General features: G+C 46.1%; 1 protein-coding gene across 7 annotated transcripts in view; it reads right to left on the bottom strand.

Moving 5' to 3' along the window:
- Positions 1–231: 231 nt before the first annotated feature.
- The window catches only part of ACSL1 (acyl-CoA synthetase long chain family member 1), a 70566-nt gene continuing 51614 nt past the window's right edge, over positions 232–19183 (bottom strand). For 6 of the 7 annotated variants that reach the window (XM_004579012.3, XM_058669928.1, XM_058669927.1 and 3 more), the window contains 14 exons: positions 16240–16272; positions 16036–16087; positions 15104–15177; positions 13092–13169; positions 11332–11466; positions 8774–8908; positions 8357–8452; positions 7857–7929; positions 5678–5766; positions 4939–5055; positions 3553–3696; positions 2792–2893; positions 2608–2679; positions 232–1923 (listed from right to left, as the gene is read on the bottom strand). In XM_004579012.3, coding sequence (XP_004579069.2) covers positions 1783–1923; positions 2608–2679; positions 2792–2893; positions 3553–3696; positions 4939–5055; positions 5678–5766; positions 7857–7929; positions 8357–8452; positions 8774–8908; positions 11332–11466; positions 13092–13169; positions 15104–15177; positions 16036–16087; positions 16240–16272 — 1341 coding nt within the window. In that variant the 3' untranslated portion in view covers positions 232–1782. Of the gene's footprint in view, positions 1924–2607; positions 2680–2791; positions 2894–3552; positions 3697–4938; positions 5056–5677; positions 5767–7856; positions 7930–8356; positions 8453–8773; positions 8909–11331; positions 11467–12947; positions 13026–13091; positions 13170–15103; positions 15178–16035; positions 16088–16239; positions 16273–19183 lie in introns of all 7 variants that reach the window. The other variant, XM_004579013.3, reaches the window with a different exon arrangement.

Below are 19183 nucleotides of genomic sequence, written 5' to 3'. Positions count from 1 at the left end.
AGACTGTGTTCTCCACCACACGGGGCTGGTGGGCCGGTGGCCAGAGACATCTGGCGAAAGGTCTGGGTCACTGGCTGAGGGTTAGCTGAGAGTGACGGGTGACAGCACCCAGGAAGGTCAGGTACAGTCAGGGTAGGGAGAGAACGGGGGTATCTGACTCCAGGGCCAGTCTTACGCTTACGCTGTGCAAACACGGGCCTTTCCGGGTGGTACACCTTAGAGAGCACTCACTTCAAATGCAGAAATATTTATTTTGGTTTCCTTCATTGTTTTTGGAAATTCTGTTTTGGTTTATAAAACATAGAAATCGCCAACACTTAAAGCAAACATTCAAAACCCCCATGTGACAAATTATTGACTTTTTGTGCATTTAGGAATACGTATATGAAGTTAGGCTACCAAATAGTGTTATTACAATGACAATCCATTAGTGCAAACCCTGTTGTGCTTGTATAATACATGTACTCTCACATATCCAAAAACAACTGCTTTAAATGTATAAATCAAAGCTCAATGCAGCCAGATGTAAAGACCTGCAATAAAATAAAACACTGTTAATTTCCCAAATTAACTTAAAAAAAAATCCTTTGAGAAGTTAATCCCAGGAAATGATTTCTCCTTATTTCTATACCCTAAATTTTGGCTTGTCAAATACATTTCATAGAAATCAGGTAGCATTATGATATTCAAGAACATCTGCGTATTACTGTCCATTTCAAGTACCCAAGTATATCTAGTCCCTTAATATTTTTGAAGACATGCTTTGCCTGAGAGTTTATTTGGGGAGAAAAAAACAAACACAAAAACAAAAACAAAACAAAAGCAAGATAATCACAACATGATCGTTTGATATGAAAACCACACTAAAAATCTGTTGGCTGATACAAACAGAGAGAGTGGTTCAGTGAAGAGAAAGTGGACAGTTGTTTAGCTACCACAACTGATAGTGGCGATCCAGGTCATTCATTCTTTCTTGAAATGCTTGTCTTCACTGTAGAGTCTAAGGCAGGTTTTTCGTTAGTCCCTGGGGAGAGCCGGAGGGAGGGAGGCGGGTCCAGGGAGCCGAGCCCGAGTGCATTGCGCTGCGGGTGAGTCAGCGAGTCGACGAGTCGGTATCTGCGCTGCCGAGCCAGACGCCTTCTACAGTCACTGAGAACCTTCAGAAATGACAGGGGACGTGGGACCCCTTACGAATCAGGAGGGTTGTGTGAGTGCATGGGAAGCGGGGCCAGGAAGGGAAGGTGGCAGGGGATTTAAACAAAAAACAAACAGAAACAAAAACAAAAAAACATGTGGTCCTCTTGTGACACTCTCCAGCCAGGACAGCTGTCCTCGCATGTGAGGGGCCAGCGTCCCTCCAGTGCACTGTGGGCTTTGAGCAGCAGACAACTGCAGCATGTGCAGTAAGTAGAGCAGACATCTCAGAGACAGCAAAGTTCTAACCACACGGTTAGAAACACAGGGAGACACACGTGTGGACACCCACCTCTTTACATCGGAGCAAGTCTCAAATAACTTAGTACATTTAGAGTTTTTCCCCTTTCCAATTGTTAAGGCTCACTTTGGAAATTGTGTACCACCAGAAACATGGTCTGCAACACGAGGTGACTGTAAGGCAGTGTTCCGTTTCCTCTATTCCTATGACAAGAACCCAATGGACAGCCAAGCACGAATGCTTCCTTTCCCACTCTTGCTGTAGTCAAAATTACCATCATGAAGGCCGGCAGCAGGTGAAACCGGGAAGCGAAGGGGTGGCATTCCTTCGGAGCTTTCCTCTTCTCCTTACACCTTGATGGTGGAATAGAGTTCATCAATCTGGGACCTGAAGTAATTCCGGAGCTCTGGCCTTTTCGCCTTCATCGTTGGAGTCAGAAGGCCATTTTCCACAGAAAATAATTCAGTGTGGAGAGCAATGCCTTTGATCTGCAAACAAACAAGGCTATGAAAAGCAGGAAGGGGATACAATGCCACTAAGATCCTGGAGGGTTAAAGATCCTTCCAGGCAGCCGATCCACCCTCTGGCCAAGCTACACGTTCTCGACAAAGCACAGGAGTCCTGCCCTGAGCAGAGCGTTTGGAATGATAGAGTGGTTTCAAGAAAAAAAAAAAAAAAAAGAACTTGTGTCCTTGGGTAAAAAATCCCTCCCTCCTCCCTGGGCCAAGTGTTTGATGGTGAAGTTCTGAACACCTGCGTCCCATATTGGAGTGCCCAGTTCAAATGCCAGCTCTTCCACTTCCTATGCAGCTTCCTGCTAATGCCCACCCTGGGAGGCAGCCGTTGACAGCTGAAGTACTGGGGTCCCTGTAAGACATGTGGCACACCCAGACTGAGTTCTGTGCTCCTGGCTTTGGCCGGCTGCTGCCCTGGCTGATGCGGGCATTTGGGGGTGAACCAGTAGAAGGGATATTTCACACTGTCTTTTGAATAAACTTTAAATAAAAATTTAAACAAATGAAAAAAACCCTTCCCTGACGAAACCATGCCATCATTCATTCCTCATCTATTTCTTTACATCATCTCATCTTTTTTCTAATAATATCTTTGTGTCAAAACTCTTCAGGTCAAACATTTGTCTCAGAATATGGGTGTGTGGGCGAAAGTCGCACCTGTTCGAATGTCTTCAGTCCAGCCTCCTTGCCAAGTCTCACCATGTCTTCCAGGATAGCTTTCTTGACATCCTAAGAAACGAGAGAAAGATGGTTACTTCCTGTGTTGGGGAGCCCTCAGTGGCCATGGGAACACAGAACCAGATGTGAAGACGGGACACTGAGCGCTCACTCCAGGCCTCACCTTATTTCTGCACAATTCCTCAGTAGAGCCTTCAAATCCTTTCTTCCCGGCCCAGGGACGTAACGTCTCCACATCTGGCACCACAATTGCTATGAGAAACGCCTGGAACCCAGACAAGTGAGTCACCACAGGGCGGGGCTCAAAGGCTCCCAGACGGCAGGTCTTGATTCCTCTATATCAGGCTCCGTGCAGGGCCACCCCCGCCCGCCTTCCTGGGGGAGTTCACTGAGGGCATGGAGAGAGACGCCGCCACTACAGGGTGAATGCTGTATGGAATTTTGAAATTGATGTTTTCGGAGAATCATGGAAATCAAAACCCTCATTTTAATTCAAATACACTTTTAAAAACTTTCAAAAGAGTGACGCAGGAGGCAAATTCTGTCATATCAAAAATACTGTGAAAGTCAACTAGGCTTGATAGATTTGGAAACCTCAGACTTTCTTAAAACCCAGACTTTTTTCCTTCCTAATTGAATTGCAAACATGCACTACCTCCTCCCCTCCCCTCACCCCAAGCATATGTGTATATATATATATATATATATATGTAACAACTTCCTTGTTACATGGGACTACCCTAGGTAAAATAAAAAAGTGGAAGTTTTCATCTGGATAGGAGATGCCAAGCGGCGAGACCCACCAGTGTGCCGAGAATACCTGAGTGTGTCAGATGTCTATGTTGATTTATATTCACATCAAACTAGCAATGCCACCAAGAGTGCTGCAGCTCAAGGCACTGACATCGCCCCCAAAGCACCTACCTGCAAGCTTTCTCCGTGGACAAACACCTGAGCAACAGGTTCACTCCGCAGGTAGATATTTTCGATTTTTTCGGGGGCTATGTACTCTCCCTGGGCCAGCTTAAATATGTGCTTTTTCCTGTCGATAATCTTCAGGGTGCCATTCTGTTCGGCAGAGGGAAGGAGTGCAGTGAGTGGGGGCGTGGCTGTCGCCCACTAACATCCATTACTACACAGTACACAGTAACTGATAGGCACTGGAGCGTAATCCTAACAACCCCTTGGAAAAAAGCTTGCTATCATCGCAGTTTACAGAAGAGGAAACGAAGGCTTAGCACAATGAAATAACCCCCCTGAGGTGGTCAGAGACAGAGAAAGATTTCCAAACCCAGGCTCATTTGCCACTGGGTGCCAGTGGCTAGTCGGCCACCGTTCTGACTGACTGCCTCATTTGCCCTCCCATCGTATTGAGCTATATGTGTACCTGGCCACCAGGTGAGGCAGGTTCATTCAGAGTGGAGACCCACTGAGCCTTCCACTGTGCTCTGGGGCACAGCACCTGCAAAGGGTCTGTGTGGGCGCTCCTTCAGTCTCCTTGCTCCTGGCTGAGTGGAGGGGGCACTTCTGGCTGGCCTCTCGTTCGGCTGAGCCCTAAGGACCATGGGAATTGCTTACTAGCATCCCTGGGCCACAATGGTCAGCGGCCAGTGGTGCCCACCTCCAGGAAACAAAACCCCAATGCTGCCTCCTGGGGCACATGCATTGGGAAGTTTCCAGGCCTCTCTCATTCCACATTTTCCAAAGGGGTAAGCAGAGAGCCATAAAAATTAGGGGATGCTTTCAGTAGAGCAAGAGCGGGAGGCAAAATTGACACTGGACCCTGTTCAAGTCAAAGAGGGACTGACGTTATTTCTGAATTGTCAGGTACTGTGACAAGTGGATGAATTTTGAGGGGGCATTTTTCTAATCAATACAAATTCCAGAGTATCGAGCGTTTTAAGTCTACATAAATTTGATAACATACAATGCTAAAAAAATTTCAATAGCCATTTTAGTGCTTGCAATATTAATAACTTCAAAAAAGCAGTGGTTGTTCCCACAGCTGGCAAAACTGAGCAGGTCAGGTGAAGGCCCTTTTGGAAACCTCAATCCTAAAGCACAAACACACTGGAACCAGAACCGATGCTAAGCACCAAACCCAAACATAGGGATTGCAGTTGCAGGAAAACCTTGAACAAGCATGCTAGGAGCATCACACTGCCTCCTGTGGGAGTAGAGCAGTCTCCAGGAGAACGGGAGACATGACACGATGCAGTGGGTGCTCCAGGCGCACGGCAGGTTGTGCTGCACGCAAGAAATTATCTACAGTTGAACTAAATGTATGCGTACGGGGCAGTAAGAACTTACTGGCAACCATTTTCCAATGTCCCCCGTGTGTAACCAACCATCTTTATCCAAAGCTTCTGCTGTTTTCGCTGGGTCTTTTAAGTAGCCCTGAAATACATTTGGCCCTTTCACACACACCTAAAACAAAACAAGCAGATGACCTGTTAAGAATGACTGAATCTCTCTGAAGAAATCTCTGTGTGTGTGTGTACACGTAGGCGTATGTGTGTAAATTGGGTGCTACGCTTTGGTGAGAAGTCCAGAATTCCAACAACCAGAGGGAGCTGCCCTTGACATCTGGGAGTGGTCCTCAATGCCCTGTTTCCCATTTTTAGTAGCCTCAGCTGCAGTTAAACTGTAAAGTTAAACTGTAGGCAAACTAGGTCTGATACCTAGTCGTGGCTCTGCTCACTGCAGCCAGGAAGCTCGGGGTGGGGAGGGCTGACACCTCTGTGGCTCACTAACAGGGAGCGGTGGGGCAATTAGCAGACAGAACATGTGCCCCGAGGACCTACTGCAACCCATCCTAGTCCAAGTCGCACCTGTGTAGGGCAGAAGGCAAGAAGAGAGGCAGTTGTTAGCACTCTTCTTCCCACCCTGGGGAGAGCTCAGCAGAAACGTCCTCAGTGCAGGGAGGCCCATGTGACCCCCAGCTTGCCCCTGCAGTCGAGCTCAGGGGCCTTACTGAGGTGTGCTGGGGAATGGCACTGCTGCTCTAATGGCCAGCAAGTGCGGGCAATGACCAAAGAGGCCCACTCACCTCGCCCTCACCCTCGGAAGCCAGGTAGTTCATTTCTTCCACATCGACAAGCTTGATAAAGTTGCAAGGCATTGGGGCACCCACATGGCCTGTGTATTGAAGGAGAGCACGATCATGCCCAAGGGGCCTACCAACACCCCTGGGCAGTTAGTACTTACAGATCTGTGGAACTGCACCTTGGGGAAATGCCTGGCCTATGTACTTACAGACATTCTTTCTGGTAGAACAAGTTAACTGAGCTTACTCCCAGGACAGAGATGGAAACATTAAAAAGGGCTCTTTAGAGCTTTTCCAAGTTTGATGCACTGAAGTATTTTCCAGATTTTAGGTAACTTGGCTGCGAAGTATGAGGGCTACTAAAAATACCTGGAAACAAACCTTCTAGAACTTTCCATGGGCTCCCCGATTTGATTCCCTTACCCATATCTTATCCCTCTCCCACATAGACTTTATGTTCCTGTTTGCTTTAAGGAGGCCACAATGGATGCCATTTTGGGGAACCTCATCACTCGCACACACACCACCTGGCTCTGATTCATACAGCCTTCATTCCCTTAAATACAGACCAGCGTGTTTTCTATCGCAGTTTGGTAAGAGAGCATACAGCTTGTTTGCACAGCTACCTTAAGTCTCCTGCCAATGAGTGTTAGGATTGACTTGTCTTTTCCCAAAAACCAAAGTAACAGACACCAGACACGTCTTCACAGTGTCACATGGGCTGGCCTTGTGGTACAGTGGGTTAAGCACTGTTTGCTACACTGGCATCCCATACTGAAGCACTGGTGTGAGCTCCTGTTGTCTGCTTCTGAGCCAGCTTCCTGCTAATGTTCCTAGGAAAGCAATGGAAGATGGTCCAAGTACTGGGGCCCTTGCACTTGTGTGGGAGTCCCAGATGGAGTTCCAGGCTCCTGGCCTTGTCCCAGCCTAGCCCTGACTCCTGTGGCTATTCGGGGAATGAATCAGCAGTGGGAAGCTCTTGTGCTCTTTTTCTCACTCTGCCTTATAAATAAATAAGAGACTCTTTTTTAAAAATGTCACAGATAATTATGGCGGTGTCTTAGTTTTAGCTTACAGAGATCGTTATTGCAAATTCTCTGTAAGGAGCCTGGCTTAAAAATTAAACACTATGAAGAAGACATAGAGCCTGCCAGTCTCAACTTCAGCAGGTTTTGATAGGAGATGTGCTAGGTCTGGGGCCAGCACTGTGGCCTGGCAGGTAAAGTCGAATCCCATTTGGGTCCTGGTTCATGTCCCAGTTATTCCACTAAAGATCTAGGTCCCTGCTAATGGCCTGAGAAAGCAGCAAAAGATGGTCCAGGTACATGGGATCCTGCCACCCAGGTGGGAGACCCACATGAAGCTCCTGGCTCGTGGCTTCAGCCTGCCCTTGCCCTAGCCATTTCAGCCTTCTGGAGGAGTGAACCAGTAGATGGAGCTGACTTGGAAATAAATATTTGTGAAAAAGAAAAAGGTTTAAAAGATTTAAAGATGTTTTAGACCCTATAATTTGTGTTCCTACATGGTGATTGTGTTTATAAGGTACCAAATAAGTCAGGGGTGTGTCCTTATCAGTGCAGCACAGGCAGGCACGGCAGCTGGGCGGCAGAAGTGGGCCGGAATCCCCGCTCTGAGGCAGAAGGCCGCTGGGACCGCGCACGTTTTCCGGTGCTACGTAGTCACACTGTGATCTCCTCTCAGATCCCAGAGAGACCACAGGGATGTTGCGGGACATCGCTCACTTAACACGTACCAAAGTGCCGCAGAAACTTGCTCACGACAGGTCTACCCTCCTGCTTATCATTTGAGAAAAAGGCATTGTGGTTCTGACACACAGCATTATATCTAGCAGAAACTTCATAACCATATGTGGGTCAAAGCCCCCACTAATGATGAGGTACTAATCAATCACTGGCAAGCTCTGCAGGGCCAGACCTTCTCATTCAGGGTAAAGGGCACCCTGGCCTGGCAGAGCTGGGCAAACCTCTGCTGACCGCCACCCTGCCCTGCCTCAGGGGTACCTTCTCCCAGGTCCCTGAGTTACAAGAGTGTCTCTCCAAAGACCTATTGAGGACAAAGCATTTGTTCAACTCATTTAATGAGTCAGTCAGTGATGGCTCCACTCTCAACCATTCCAATATTCTCATTAGGACACTCCACCCAAGGCCTTCCCCCATCCTACCTGCTGTCCAGTCTCCAGGCATGCTCAGGCAGCACCCTGCAGTACACTCCGTCTGTCCATAACCTTCATAAAACTGGGTCACCAAGAGATGGAAGATTATTAAGCAGGCAACAGGCATGCCTTTACCAAAAGTGTTCAAGTCATTAAGTACCAAGACAAGCACACAAAGTTGGGAGTAGGAAGAACACGGGAGGTGCTGGTCACAACACACAGCATTGGACTTAGGAAGGAGAAATTCAAGCAACCTGTCACGCCACAGGGTGACTATGAAAGCTGCTTGAAAAAAGATTACAGGTGCTACTACTGCTACCACCAAAGAAGGGTATGTGTGAGCTAACACACATGCTAAGCAGCCTGAGCACACATACAGTTAAAACAGCATGATGGTGCCCAAGAATCCTCAGGACCAGGTGAATGACAATGACTTGGTAAAGCAGGGGACAGAGCACAGCACAGCCAGGGGTTGCTGGGGGACCCTGGCACCTGCCTCAGAGCCTCACCTGACAGCCGAGGGCCGCTCTCAGGAACGTCAGCACAGTGGCAGACACGGGCGCCGCTCCTGTGACCATTAGCCGCACCTTCCCGCCCAGGCTGGCCTGAGAGAGGGGCACAAAGTTAGCATTCTTCATCTGTAAGTCGGACAAGGGGCAGGGCAGTGTTTGTGTGGGGACCCCTGTGCTCCTCTGTCGGCTGCAGGAGTTCCAGAGAGCATGGTGCTTCCACCCAAAACTACCCCAGAGCCCCAGGGGGCAAAGAAGGGGGGCTGGTCAGCACCACCGCTTACAGGTGTCTTGGGGGAATCACAACCCGGGTGCGCTGGATGGGTGGCAACTTGAACCCATCTCAGCATTCGGGGAGGGGGCACTTAATGCTAAAACCCAGGTGGGTTTGCCCAAGAAACCAGGATGGCATGCTACCTGTATCTTGTGGAAGATGAGTTTATCCCAGAGGCTGTTGTTCCTAATGATGCCACTGCGGAGCTCAGCCTCCTTCCTCTTGGATGCAAAGTCCAGCAGCCACCGTTTCAGGGAGGTGTTTGCTTGTCCAAAGATCTAACAAAGCAACAAAGAAGAAAGGTTTCACCCCTGTTAGGATGGCCAGACCAGAAAGGCAGAAAGTGTCAAGGGCTGGAGAGGCATAGGAAAGCTGGGGCCCTCGCCCATGGTGGGCAGGCATGTCCTCAGGTGCAGTGCTGTGCAGAACAGACTATTGCTGTTTGCACAGCAGAAACACAGCAAATCCTCCTGGCCACATAGCCAGGAAGGAAGCTAGACATATGTGTGGTCTTCAAAATGCTCATGGGACAATCATACAGGAGAACTATGCATGCATCTCAAAAGGTTGGTTTTTATTTATTTATTCATTTTTGCACTGAAATAAACATGTCTTTTAATTCCATTTCAAATGAATCCTTTTGAAGTTCTATCTGACGTCCACTGGGTGGAAACTTTCACCCAGATGTTCCTGGGAGTAACGTTCCTGACAGTCAAAAGCTGGAAACCACAAGATGCCGGTGCATGAAGCAATGGACAAATAAAATGGGTTCTAGCCACACCACGGAATATTACTTGACCATTAAAAGGCACAAAGACAGATACATTCGACATGGGTGAACCCTGAAAACATGTTAACGAAAGAAGCCAGTCGCAAAGAACATATCATTACATGACTCCATTCATACAAAAGTCCAAAAGCGAGAAATTTACAACTTATTGTTTGGGGAGGAAGATCAAAGTGAAAGCAAAGGGCCTGGCACGGTGGTGAGGAAGGTAAAGCCACCACCTGCAGGGCTGGCTTCCCACACGGGTGCCAGTGTGTCCCTGCTGCTCCTCTTCTGATCCAGCTCCTGCTAATGCACCTGGGGAAGCAGTGGAGGATGGTCCAAATGCTTAGGTCCTTGTCCACATGTGGGAGATCTGGAAGAAGCTACGGCTTGTGGCTTTGGCCTGGCCCAGCCTCAGTCACTTGGCCACTTAGGGAGTGAACCAGCAGATGGAAGATCTCTCTGTCTCTCCCTCTTGAACTCTGCCTTTCCAATAACTACAATAAATCTTAAGAAAAAAAACTGCAAAAGCCTAAAGCAGGTAAAAGGTTTCTTTTCGAGGTGATGAAACATTCTAAAACTGTGATAATGATGGCAGAACACTGGGAAAGGACTGAAAATTTTTGAATTGTAGACTTTAAGTAGATCAACTGTACAGTATTACATTCACATTTCCCTGTAGGTGGCAGGCATCCACTTTCTTTGTTTCTATTTTTTGAAAGGCAGAAGTAAAAGAAAGAGGCAGAAAGACAGAAGGACAGAAGAGAGAGAAAGATTTTTCCATCTACTGGGTCATTATTTTGTAAATAGTGGTGGCAGGTCAGACTGGGTCAGTCTGAAGCCAGGAGCCATGTGCTCTATCTGGGTCTCTCCCATAGCTGCAGGGGTCCAGGCACTCAGCCTGTTTTCTGTGGTTTTCCAGGGAACATTAGCAGGGAGCTGGAAGCAGAGAAGCCAGGATTGGAACGGATACACTCATATGGGATCCAGTGTTGCAGCTTAACTCACAATGCCACAACACTGCTCATGGCAGGGACCTAATTTCTAAGCCATTAGCACTGCCTCCCACGGCATGCATTAGGAGGAAGCTAGAGTCAGGAGCGACAGCCAGGAACCAAACCTAGGCACTTAACTGCCAGGTTAAATACTTGCTGATAAATTAATAAACAAAGCTCCTCAAGTTTTCTTGAAGAGAACAGGGCAACTGGCCTAGTGGTTGGCACTATTTGGAATGCCCACTTCTATATCAGAATGTCAGGGCTTGAGTCCTGGCTCTGTCCTGCCTCCAGCTTCCTGTCAGCACCCTGGGAGGCAGCAGGTGACGGCTCATGTGTTTAGGTCCCTGCTGTCCACATGGGAGACCTGGATTGAGTTCCCAGCTTCCAGGCCCTTCCATCAACCTTGCTTGAAAGACTGCTAACATCACCCAGTCGAAATGCTTTTTAGATATTTCTCTTGCCAGCTGCTAATCTGACCAAGGCCAGCTGATGGGCTGGTGTTCTCTTGGGCTCCAACTTGGCTTAGTAGCTTCCCTCCAAAATATGCTCATGGAGCTTTGTAATTAAGGAAGCTGTTCTATAGTTATTCCCTTTATTTGGTCCAATTAGCAAGTTTATGAGTTGGACAACAGGCCAGGAGAGGTATGTTTTATAGATGGGAAAGCAGAGGCTCCAGGCGTCTACTGTAAAAATGAAGTGACCTCTTGCCTGGCAGCTCCATGTGCCTCCTGAGGGGTATCCTTCTGCGTTTCCTCCTACTGTCCACTCCAACAAGCCTGAAAGGCACACACCATCCTGTACCCTGATGAGTACACAGAGGAGGAAGGAGACTGCCCATGGCCACACAGATGGCGCGTGGCTGAGCCCCACTCACACTAGAGGCTCCCGCTCAGAGTCCAGCACTGTCAGCCGCATTTTGCTGCTTCGTACTTACTCGGTCGAACATCCGGTTCAGCAGTCTTGGCACCACGGGAAAGATGGTGGGTTGCAGCACCTTGAGGTCATCCATGAGCAGTCTGATGTCTCCTTGGAAAAATCCTATTTTGGCTCCATGACACAGCATTACACACTACCGAGGCACACAGAAAGCACAGACATTTTATCCCTGCCCTGGGCGTGGGGTGGAGTCCCACAAAATATATCTATACAACAACATCCGAGACCTCAGCGTTGGCCTTTTAGGTCAGTTTCCACAAATCTTAAAGTTTCCAAATAGAAGCAGTTAAAAAAATAAATAAATAAAAGAAAGCAATGTTTCTGCATCTCCTGGTCATCGGTCAATTTGTCACTGTGTTGCTTTCCGATTGTCCTGAAGATGTAAGAGTCTGTATGAAACTAGGGTTGTTACTGTTGTCACGGATGACCAGAGATACTCATTTAGCTTCACGGTAAGTATCTGTGGAATGAGTTATGTGATATTATTGCACATTTCAGTTACTTTTAGCTTCCAGAAACTTCTCAAAATAAAATTGTTACTAATGATTCCAGTCCAGATTGATCAAATCTCATTCATGGACTTGAATCTAAACAAAACCTTCTGAAAAGACATTGCATATGCTGAAGTTGAGAGACTTCAGACTTCCTACCCATGCGGCTTGCCAACCAGCCACAATGCCCTATGTGGTGTTCCTCCCTGTGCAGTGCAAAGTGCCCTGGCAAGCCACATGCATTTGGCCATCTGCTTATTTGTAATTTACAAAAGAAAAGCAAACTCAAAGATGGTGTGCCAGAAGTGCAAACAGCCTCAGATTTGAAAGCAGAAGCCACAAGAAATGTGAACTACAGTTTTCTCTTTAAAAATTAAAGCTCAGGAGGCGTTTGTGGGTTGGAGCCCACCTTGCAGGCACACTTCTAAAACTCCAGTTAGGTACATATGGTCCATTACCGGCTTGCCTGAGTCACTTTGCACACACAAATCTTGATGGGCAGAAAGTACAGTTAAAGATGGAAGGTGGGATCTAATGACACCCGGCCAATCGCTTTTCGGCCTTCTGGCTAAGTTCAAGTGTAATGACATTTGGCCTGTCAGGTTTTCCATTAGTGCCTGTCTCTGGCACCAACTACAGTGCCTGGCACACAGCTGGTGGTCAACAAATCACTGTGGCTGATTGTTGTTCCCACAGTATAAATGCTACATTTCCCAGGAAGGCGAAATGGATTTTGTTGACTTTCAGACTGGCCGCATGGCTACATGCAATATAGACTAAGGCCAGAGGAAGATGATTCTGCTTTCCTATGGGCACTGAGACTATGGGCACAAGCAGTCTAAGCCAACCTACACACTGTGAGCATGCACAGTCAAAGAAAGGTGCTGCGAAGTGGGAATTAATTCATGGAAACCTTACTTTTCTAATTAATCATTCTGGAATCATGTTCATATTAGCATTCTTCAAAAGCTGATGCTTCTAATTGTTAAAATGGATAAAGTTTAAGTATCTGGTTTGGATCCAGGAAAAGAAATTATTCTGATTCAAATAATTTGCACCTCTTCCACAGCAGGCCTGAGCCAAGGGACCACTGTGAGGGTGCAAGTCCACACGTCACACTTACCTTCATGAGCTGCTCATACATGTGTGCCAGTGGTAAAAACGAAATGTGTGTGTCACTGGCATTCAAGGTAAGTACTTTCTGCAAAACACAACGACTTAGCAGAATACAGACAAGCAAGCAGGTCAAACAAAACTGAATGCCTACCTCTACAACTCTTTCAAACATATGGGCGAGAGGCAAGAAAGATATCAAAATATCATCTGGGCAAGGATTGATTGCAGTCTGTAAGCAAAGACACCAGCAAGACAGAAAAGCATTAAGATTTCCAGTAATTTCCCACTTTATTTTAAAGCACATAGTACCTCAACACTAAGGAGGAACAGCTTTTGCTTAGGATCATCAAATGAAGAGAGGACCAACACTTTCAGCCACTGCAATGCAGTAGTGTCATCCTCAGTGACTGACTTTACTCCAGGACTTTCACCAAAACAGGGACTATTCTGTCCAAATTGGGATGTTAAGGGATTATGTGCTCAAATCACTTAGCTTTTCAGGATTCTAGTACACCACTAACCCAGCAGGTTCAGTTCCACCTTAAGGTAAGTTAAGGTCCTCTCCAACATAAGATGGCATATTATGTTGCAGAGGGAGCAGCCAGACAAGGGAAAATGGATTTCCAAGGTCCTTTTATTTACAGTGTCTATGTAGCTAGAACATGCATTTGATCAACATTTCTACCTTAAAGTCTTTTGCTGTCACACCAAATAAAAAACAAGGGTGCTGTCAAATTCCCAGAGAGGCAGCACACCCCCTCTGAAATGTTGCCTGCTCCCCCCCAGTTGCCTCATTCTTAACGATCCCACTTCCAGAGGGCGGACTCCACACAGCCCCAGAGCGCTGGAGGGAGGCTGGACAAACCACAGGCTTAGCTGAAAGCTATTTCAGTGTGGCCTGCGTCCCAACTAGTATTTCTCAGTATGAAACTGCTACGTAATCTGAAAGCAGACCCAGGAATAGTGATGTTTTCCAATTCTGTGATATAGTATGAAAAGACTGGCCACTTTCTTGACCACAAGTTTTACAATGCTCTAAATGCTCCTTGATACAACTGTTTTTAAATAAAGCCCTGTACTCTTTTGTCTTAATAAATGCCAAAGCATTGTAACTTGTTTTCAAGGCCAAAGGAGTGATTAAATTTCATTCTGTTAAGGTACCAAATGTTGAACTGCTGAAGCTTACATGAAAAAAAGTATTTGGGACTAAGAGAGTGTGAAAAGTGGCAAGATCCTTCAAAGTCCACCCTACTGCAGCCACCAAAGATGAAACATGCTCGTTTCCCAAAACAGTTAAGCACAGGCTCCACCACAAGTGGTTTTAAGGCTACAGAATGCTCCCAAGAAACTGCAAAAGCAAATGATGTGAAATGAGAACAAAGAAAGGCATTTTAGTGTTCCCTAAAGTCCCTTTCAAAGGCAAGTTAGGAATATATAACTTTAGCCCCGAGAACTGCATCTCTCCCCTCAGCTCTTAGGTTGAAGGCCAAATCCCCTACCCCGCAATGTATCTGGAGATGAGGCTCTGAGGTGCCTGTTTTCTGGGGGCCCAGATCCACCCCATAGGGCTGGGACACCAGCTCATCCTGTATGTGCACAGGGAGAAGGCAGCCATCTGTAAACCAGGACCCTCTCCTGCCCCCAGATTTGTTGGCTGTGGATCTTGAACTTCTACCCTCCAGAACTGTGAGAAAATAAGCGGCTGCCATTTAAGCCTCCTGGGCTGTGGCACTTCATTAGGGCAGCCTGAGCAGAAGTGTGAGGCCCTCCCTTAATCTTGCACACAATACATAGTAATAATGCAAAACCCTCCAATACTTCATTGTCAATATACAGAAATTTCCTAACACAGGGATTGTATAAAAATCCCAAGAGAGGCATCTCTCTCTCTTGTCCTTTCCTGCAAATACTTATACAGCAGCATCAAATACGGTTTCACTATATCATACTTGCAGGGAGTTCCACCTGCCAAACCACTTCAGTGGCCAAGCTTAGACACACAGCCTAAGCACGCAGGTGATCCTTAGGCCATACCTGAATCCCAGGTGTGTTCTAAATATGAAATGGACCCAACTCAGTGGTGCCACTTTTACCACTTTCATTCTTTAGGATTATGGCCAATTGACAAATATGAAGCAAGATGATGGCGACATCCCAGTTTACCTCTGTCATTTTCACAAAAGCTGAGCAATCGCTCACGACATTTCGATGGGTGATCAGTGCTCCTTTGGGGTTGCCTGCAGAGAACAGAAGCAGCACAGCACAGTCAAAGAAATCCCATCAGAGGAAGACAGAAACTGAGCAGGCTAGGACAGCATGCATAATCGGGGCCTCACACCCTTCCACTGTTCAGCATACCCACGGAAACAACATTAAATTCCTGAGCAACCTGAAGCCCTTCCACTGAAACTTACAGCCATAAAACAATCTTAAAGAAACTTTGCTAATATGGGCACATTTCAGAGGGTGTGTGGAGCAGTGAGAGCCACTAACACAGCTGATCCTAGGAAGAGGGTTGAAACTAAGGCCACCCTTAACGAATGGGAGAGGAGATACATGATTGTGAACTGTTATGAATTCTCAGCCTCTGGGAGCACCTGGCAGAGCACAAGGTCACAGTTCTTGAACCACTTCCTCCTCTTCTCTTCCAGTCCATCTACAGTTAGCCCAAGCGATTCAAGGGAAAAAAAGGGCGGTTTGGGGCAGTGTGGTGGTTCAACAGGCTAATCCTCTGCCTGGGGTACTGAGATCCCATAGGGACGTGGTTCTGTCTGGGCTGCTCTACTTGTGATTTAGCTCTCTGCTTATGAACTTGGAAGGCAGTGGAGGAGGGCTCAAGTCCTTGGGGCCCTGCATCCTTGTGGGTGACCTGGAGGGCTCTTGATTCCAGGCTCTGGTTCAGCTAAGCTCTGGCCATTGAGGCCATTTAGGGAGTGAATCAGCAGGTTGAAGATCTTTCTTTCTGTCTGTGTCTTCTTATTTCTGTAAATATATCTTTCAAATAAGAAAGGGAGGAAGGAGGAAAGGAGCAAGAGGGGGCAGACAAGTTTGCAGTTTCAGAAAATACCAAGAAGCAATTTTATCTCAAAACTGACCTGTAGTTCCACTTGTGAAACAAATTACTGCCAGATCTTCAGGTGCTGGAGGCTACAGAAAATAAATGAACAAAAGCAGGTATAAATCAGAACAGAAAACCACAAGGGCTAAGCTCTCTCCCAAGACTCCTAGCAGCACCCGATCTGCAGGCAGAGGGAGACCCGCCCGGGGCGTCCTGGCAGCGAGGAGCACCACATGCTTACCTTGGGCTTCTTTCTGTTGGCTCTTCCCAGGTTCTTGAAGGAAAGAGAAAAAGAGAACCTTAGGTGGGAACACGGTCTAACTGCAGAGTCGGAGCACACAACTGTAGTTGTCAGTCCCTGCTGGCTCAAGGACAGCCTAACTTCCAGGGTCTGTGAACTAAGGTAATTTTCATGAACCAGAGCAACAATAGCCAGGTACTATTCTAAGGAAGTTGCTTTCTAGCAGTCTCCTCTTTAAAACCACGTCAACATGCATTTTAGGATTGGTCTTTGAAATAGGATTTATTCAAAGACAGAGATCAAGGTCTGTGACCACTCACTTCTCATCCCACGGCCACTTGAACAAAGTCCTGCGAGAGCGGTAACAGAGCCGTGCACCTCCTTCAAGCCAGGATTGGAGGATGAATTTGGGAGCCTCCATGAACAAAACAGGCCACAAGAGATGATCTAAGGCTGCTTCTGGAACAGGTGCACAGGTTAAAGAGGACACACTTATTTGGAGGTGCAGCGTTTCTCAACAGCAGGCATCCAGTTACAGCCAGCTCTCAGGGCTCAGTTTACTGTGATAAATCAGTGAGGGGACCCACTTTAACATCTATTAATTTTTCACATGAACAATATTTCTTTCCTAGTAAAACTAAGCAAACTGAGTGAGCATATGGTGCAAACAGGTCTAATGCTCAATGGAAACGAGATGGGTGTGGTCAGAGCTCACTGAGCTGCTGCCCAGTTTTAAACCTTAATCACATTTTAGATCACATGTCTAACAGTCTGCTAATTAAAAACAGGAACACTGATATCTACATGGAAGTCAATCAAGAGCTAAAGCTGTGGTAAGTCTGCATGTTTTTCAAAATCAGCTTTATTAACTGCAAGTAGTTTATCTGTTTAAAATTCTTACGTAACTTCTAACGATGTCCATTTTTTCAAATATTAACATCAAATAAGGACTGAAGGAAATTTGGCTTTTGATTTATTTAGAACAAACCTTATCCAAATTAGTGCACTATTTGCCTTAAATCTGTCTTGTCATCATTTAGAAAAAACATAGTGAGAATTGAGTTAACCTTCCTTCGACTATCCACTGACTTCTTGCATAATCAGTCAGTCCATCTATGTATAGTTATTATTTCAAAAAGTTGTCATTTTTCAGGTTAAAAAAAGATACTCTTAGACAAAAATTGAATTCTAGTTAATGATAAGCATACTGAAGTATTTAGAGGTAAAGAATTCTGCAACTTATTAAAAATCCATAAAAAATAAGAGATTGATACATCACAGAGGGATGGGATGACAGACAAACTGTAACAAAGCAAATACATTAAAATATTAATTATAAGCTTTTAGCAGTGGGTACGTGACTGTTTGTTGCACAGTTTTTTCAGATGGTTCCTATTTTTGAGATGCAAATGTTGCAAAGACTATTGACTCTATTCTTGATTCTTTCAAATTATACATCAATATAAATGACCAAAAGATTAATTATACGGCTAATTTTATATTATTTCTTTAAGTTGTCATCTTTTGCTTACCAAATTTTAAATAGCTAGGCATGAATCATACTAAGCAAGGATAAAATAACGTCTTTCACAAATTAAGATGTTATATAACAGTTTATATATTACAGCCTGGCACAATGGCTCAATGGCTAAATTCTTGCCTTGCATGCACCAGGATCCCATGTGGGCACTGGTTTGTACCTGGGAAGCTCTACTTCCCATCTAGCTCCCTGCTTGTGGCTTGGCAAAGCAGCAAAGGATGGCCCAAAGCCTTGGGAACTGGCACCTGTGTGGGAGGCCCGGAAGAAGCTCTTGGCTCCTGGCTTCAGATTGGCTCCTGGCTCAGCTCCAGCCATTGTGGCCACTTGGGATAGAAGATCTTTCTGTATTTCCTTCTCCCTATACATCCATATTTACAATAAAAACAAGTAAATCTTAAAAAAATTCTTAAAAAGTTAATGTAAAATGCAAATTTTATATTACAATCTTTAATCAAATCTGAATGCTTTCTTAGAAGATTTATTTTTCAGAGGTAGAATCACAGAGAGGAGAGACAGAGAGCGAGAGCTTCCATCGGCTGGCTCACTCCCTAAATAGCCACAACAGCCAGACTGCGCCAGCCCGACGTCAGAAGCCAGGAGCTTCTTCCTGGTCACCTGTGGGTCTAAGAACCCAAGGACTGGATCCATTCTCTGCTACTTTTCCCAAGCTGTAAGCAGAAAACTGGATCAGAAGTAGAGCAGCTGGACATGAAGTGGTGCCCATATGAAATGCCAATACTAATAGGTAGAGGAATAGCTTGAAATGCCACCATGCTGGACAATAATTTGATTTTAAAGTTAACTTCCTGGGGTGGGTAGCTCCAGTGTAGCAGGCAAAGGTGTCCCCTGTGACACTGACATCCCTTTTGGGCTCCAGTTCATGTCTAAGCTGCTCAACCTCTGATCCAGCTTCCTGTTAATGTGCCTGGGAAGGCAGAAGAAGAAGGCTCAATCTCCTAACCCCCTGCACTCAAACAAGAGACTTGGAAGAAGCTCCTAGAGGTTGCCGTCAAACCAGCCCAGATATACCCATTATAGCCATTTAGAGAGGGAACCACCAGACAGAATCTCTCTTGTTCTCTCTGTAACTCAACCTTTCAAAATAAATAAAAATCAATCTTTACATGAAATAAAATCACCCTTTTATCATATAGAAGCCAAAAAAGGCAAAGAAAAATTCCTTTGTACGAGTGTTTCCCTGGGGGGTGGGGATCAAAGAGAAGGCGAGGATGTAAGAGGACATTATTTTCAAAGGGGATTGCAAGGAAAACAAGTGCAAAAATGCCGTATTAGCAAAAGTCCCAATTTAATCACGAAGCACAACAAGTAATGCTTATAGTATCAACGTGTGTGCGCACACACGTGTGTGACACAGGCTCGGTCATGACAGCTGTGACTACTAGG

This window comes from Ochotona princeps, chromosome 11 (genome assembly GCF_030435755.1).
Source record: "Ochotona princeps isolate mOchPri1 chromosome 11, mOchPri1.hap1, whole genome shotgun sequence".
Taxonomy (NCBI): Eukaryota; Metazoa; Chordata; class Mammalia; order Lagomorpha; family Ochotonidae; genus Ochotona; species Ochotona princeps.
This window is presented reverse-complemented; position numbering and strand designations above follow the sequence as displayed.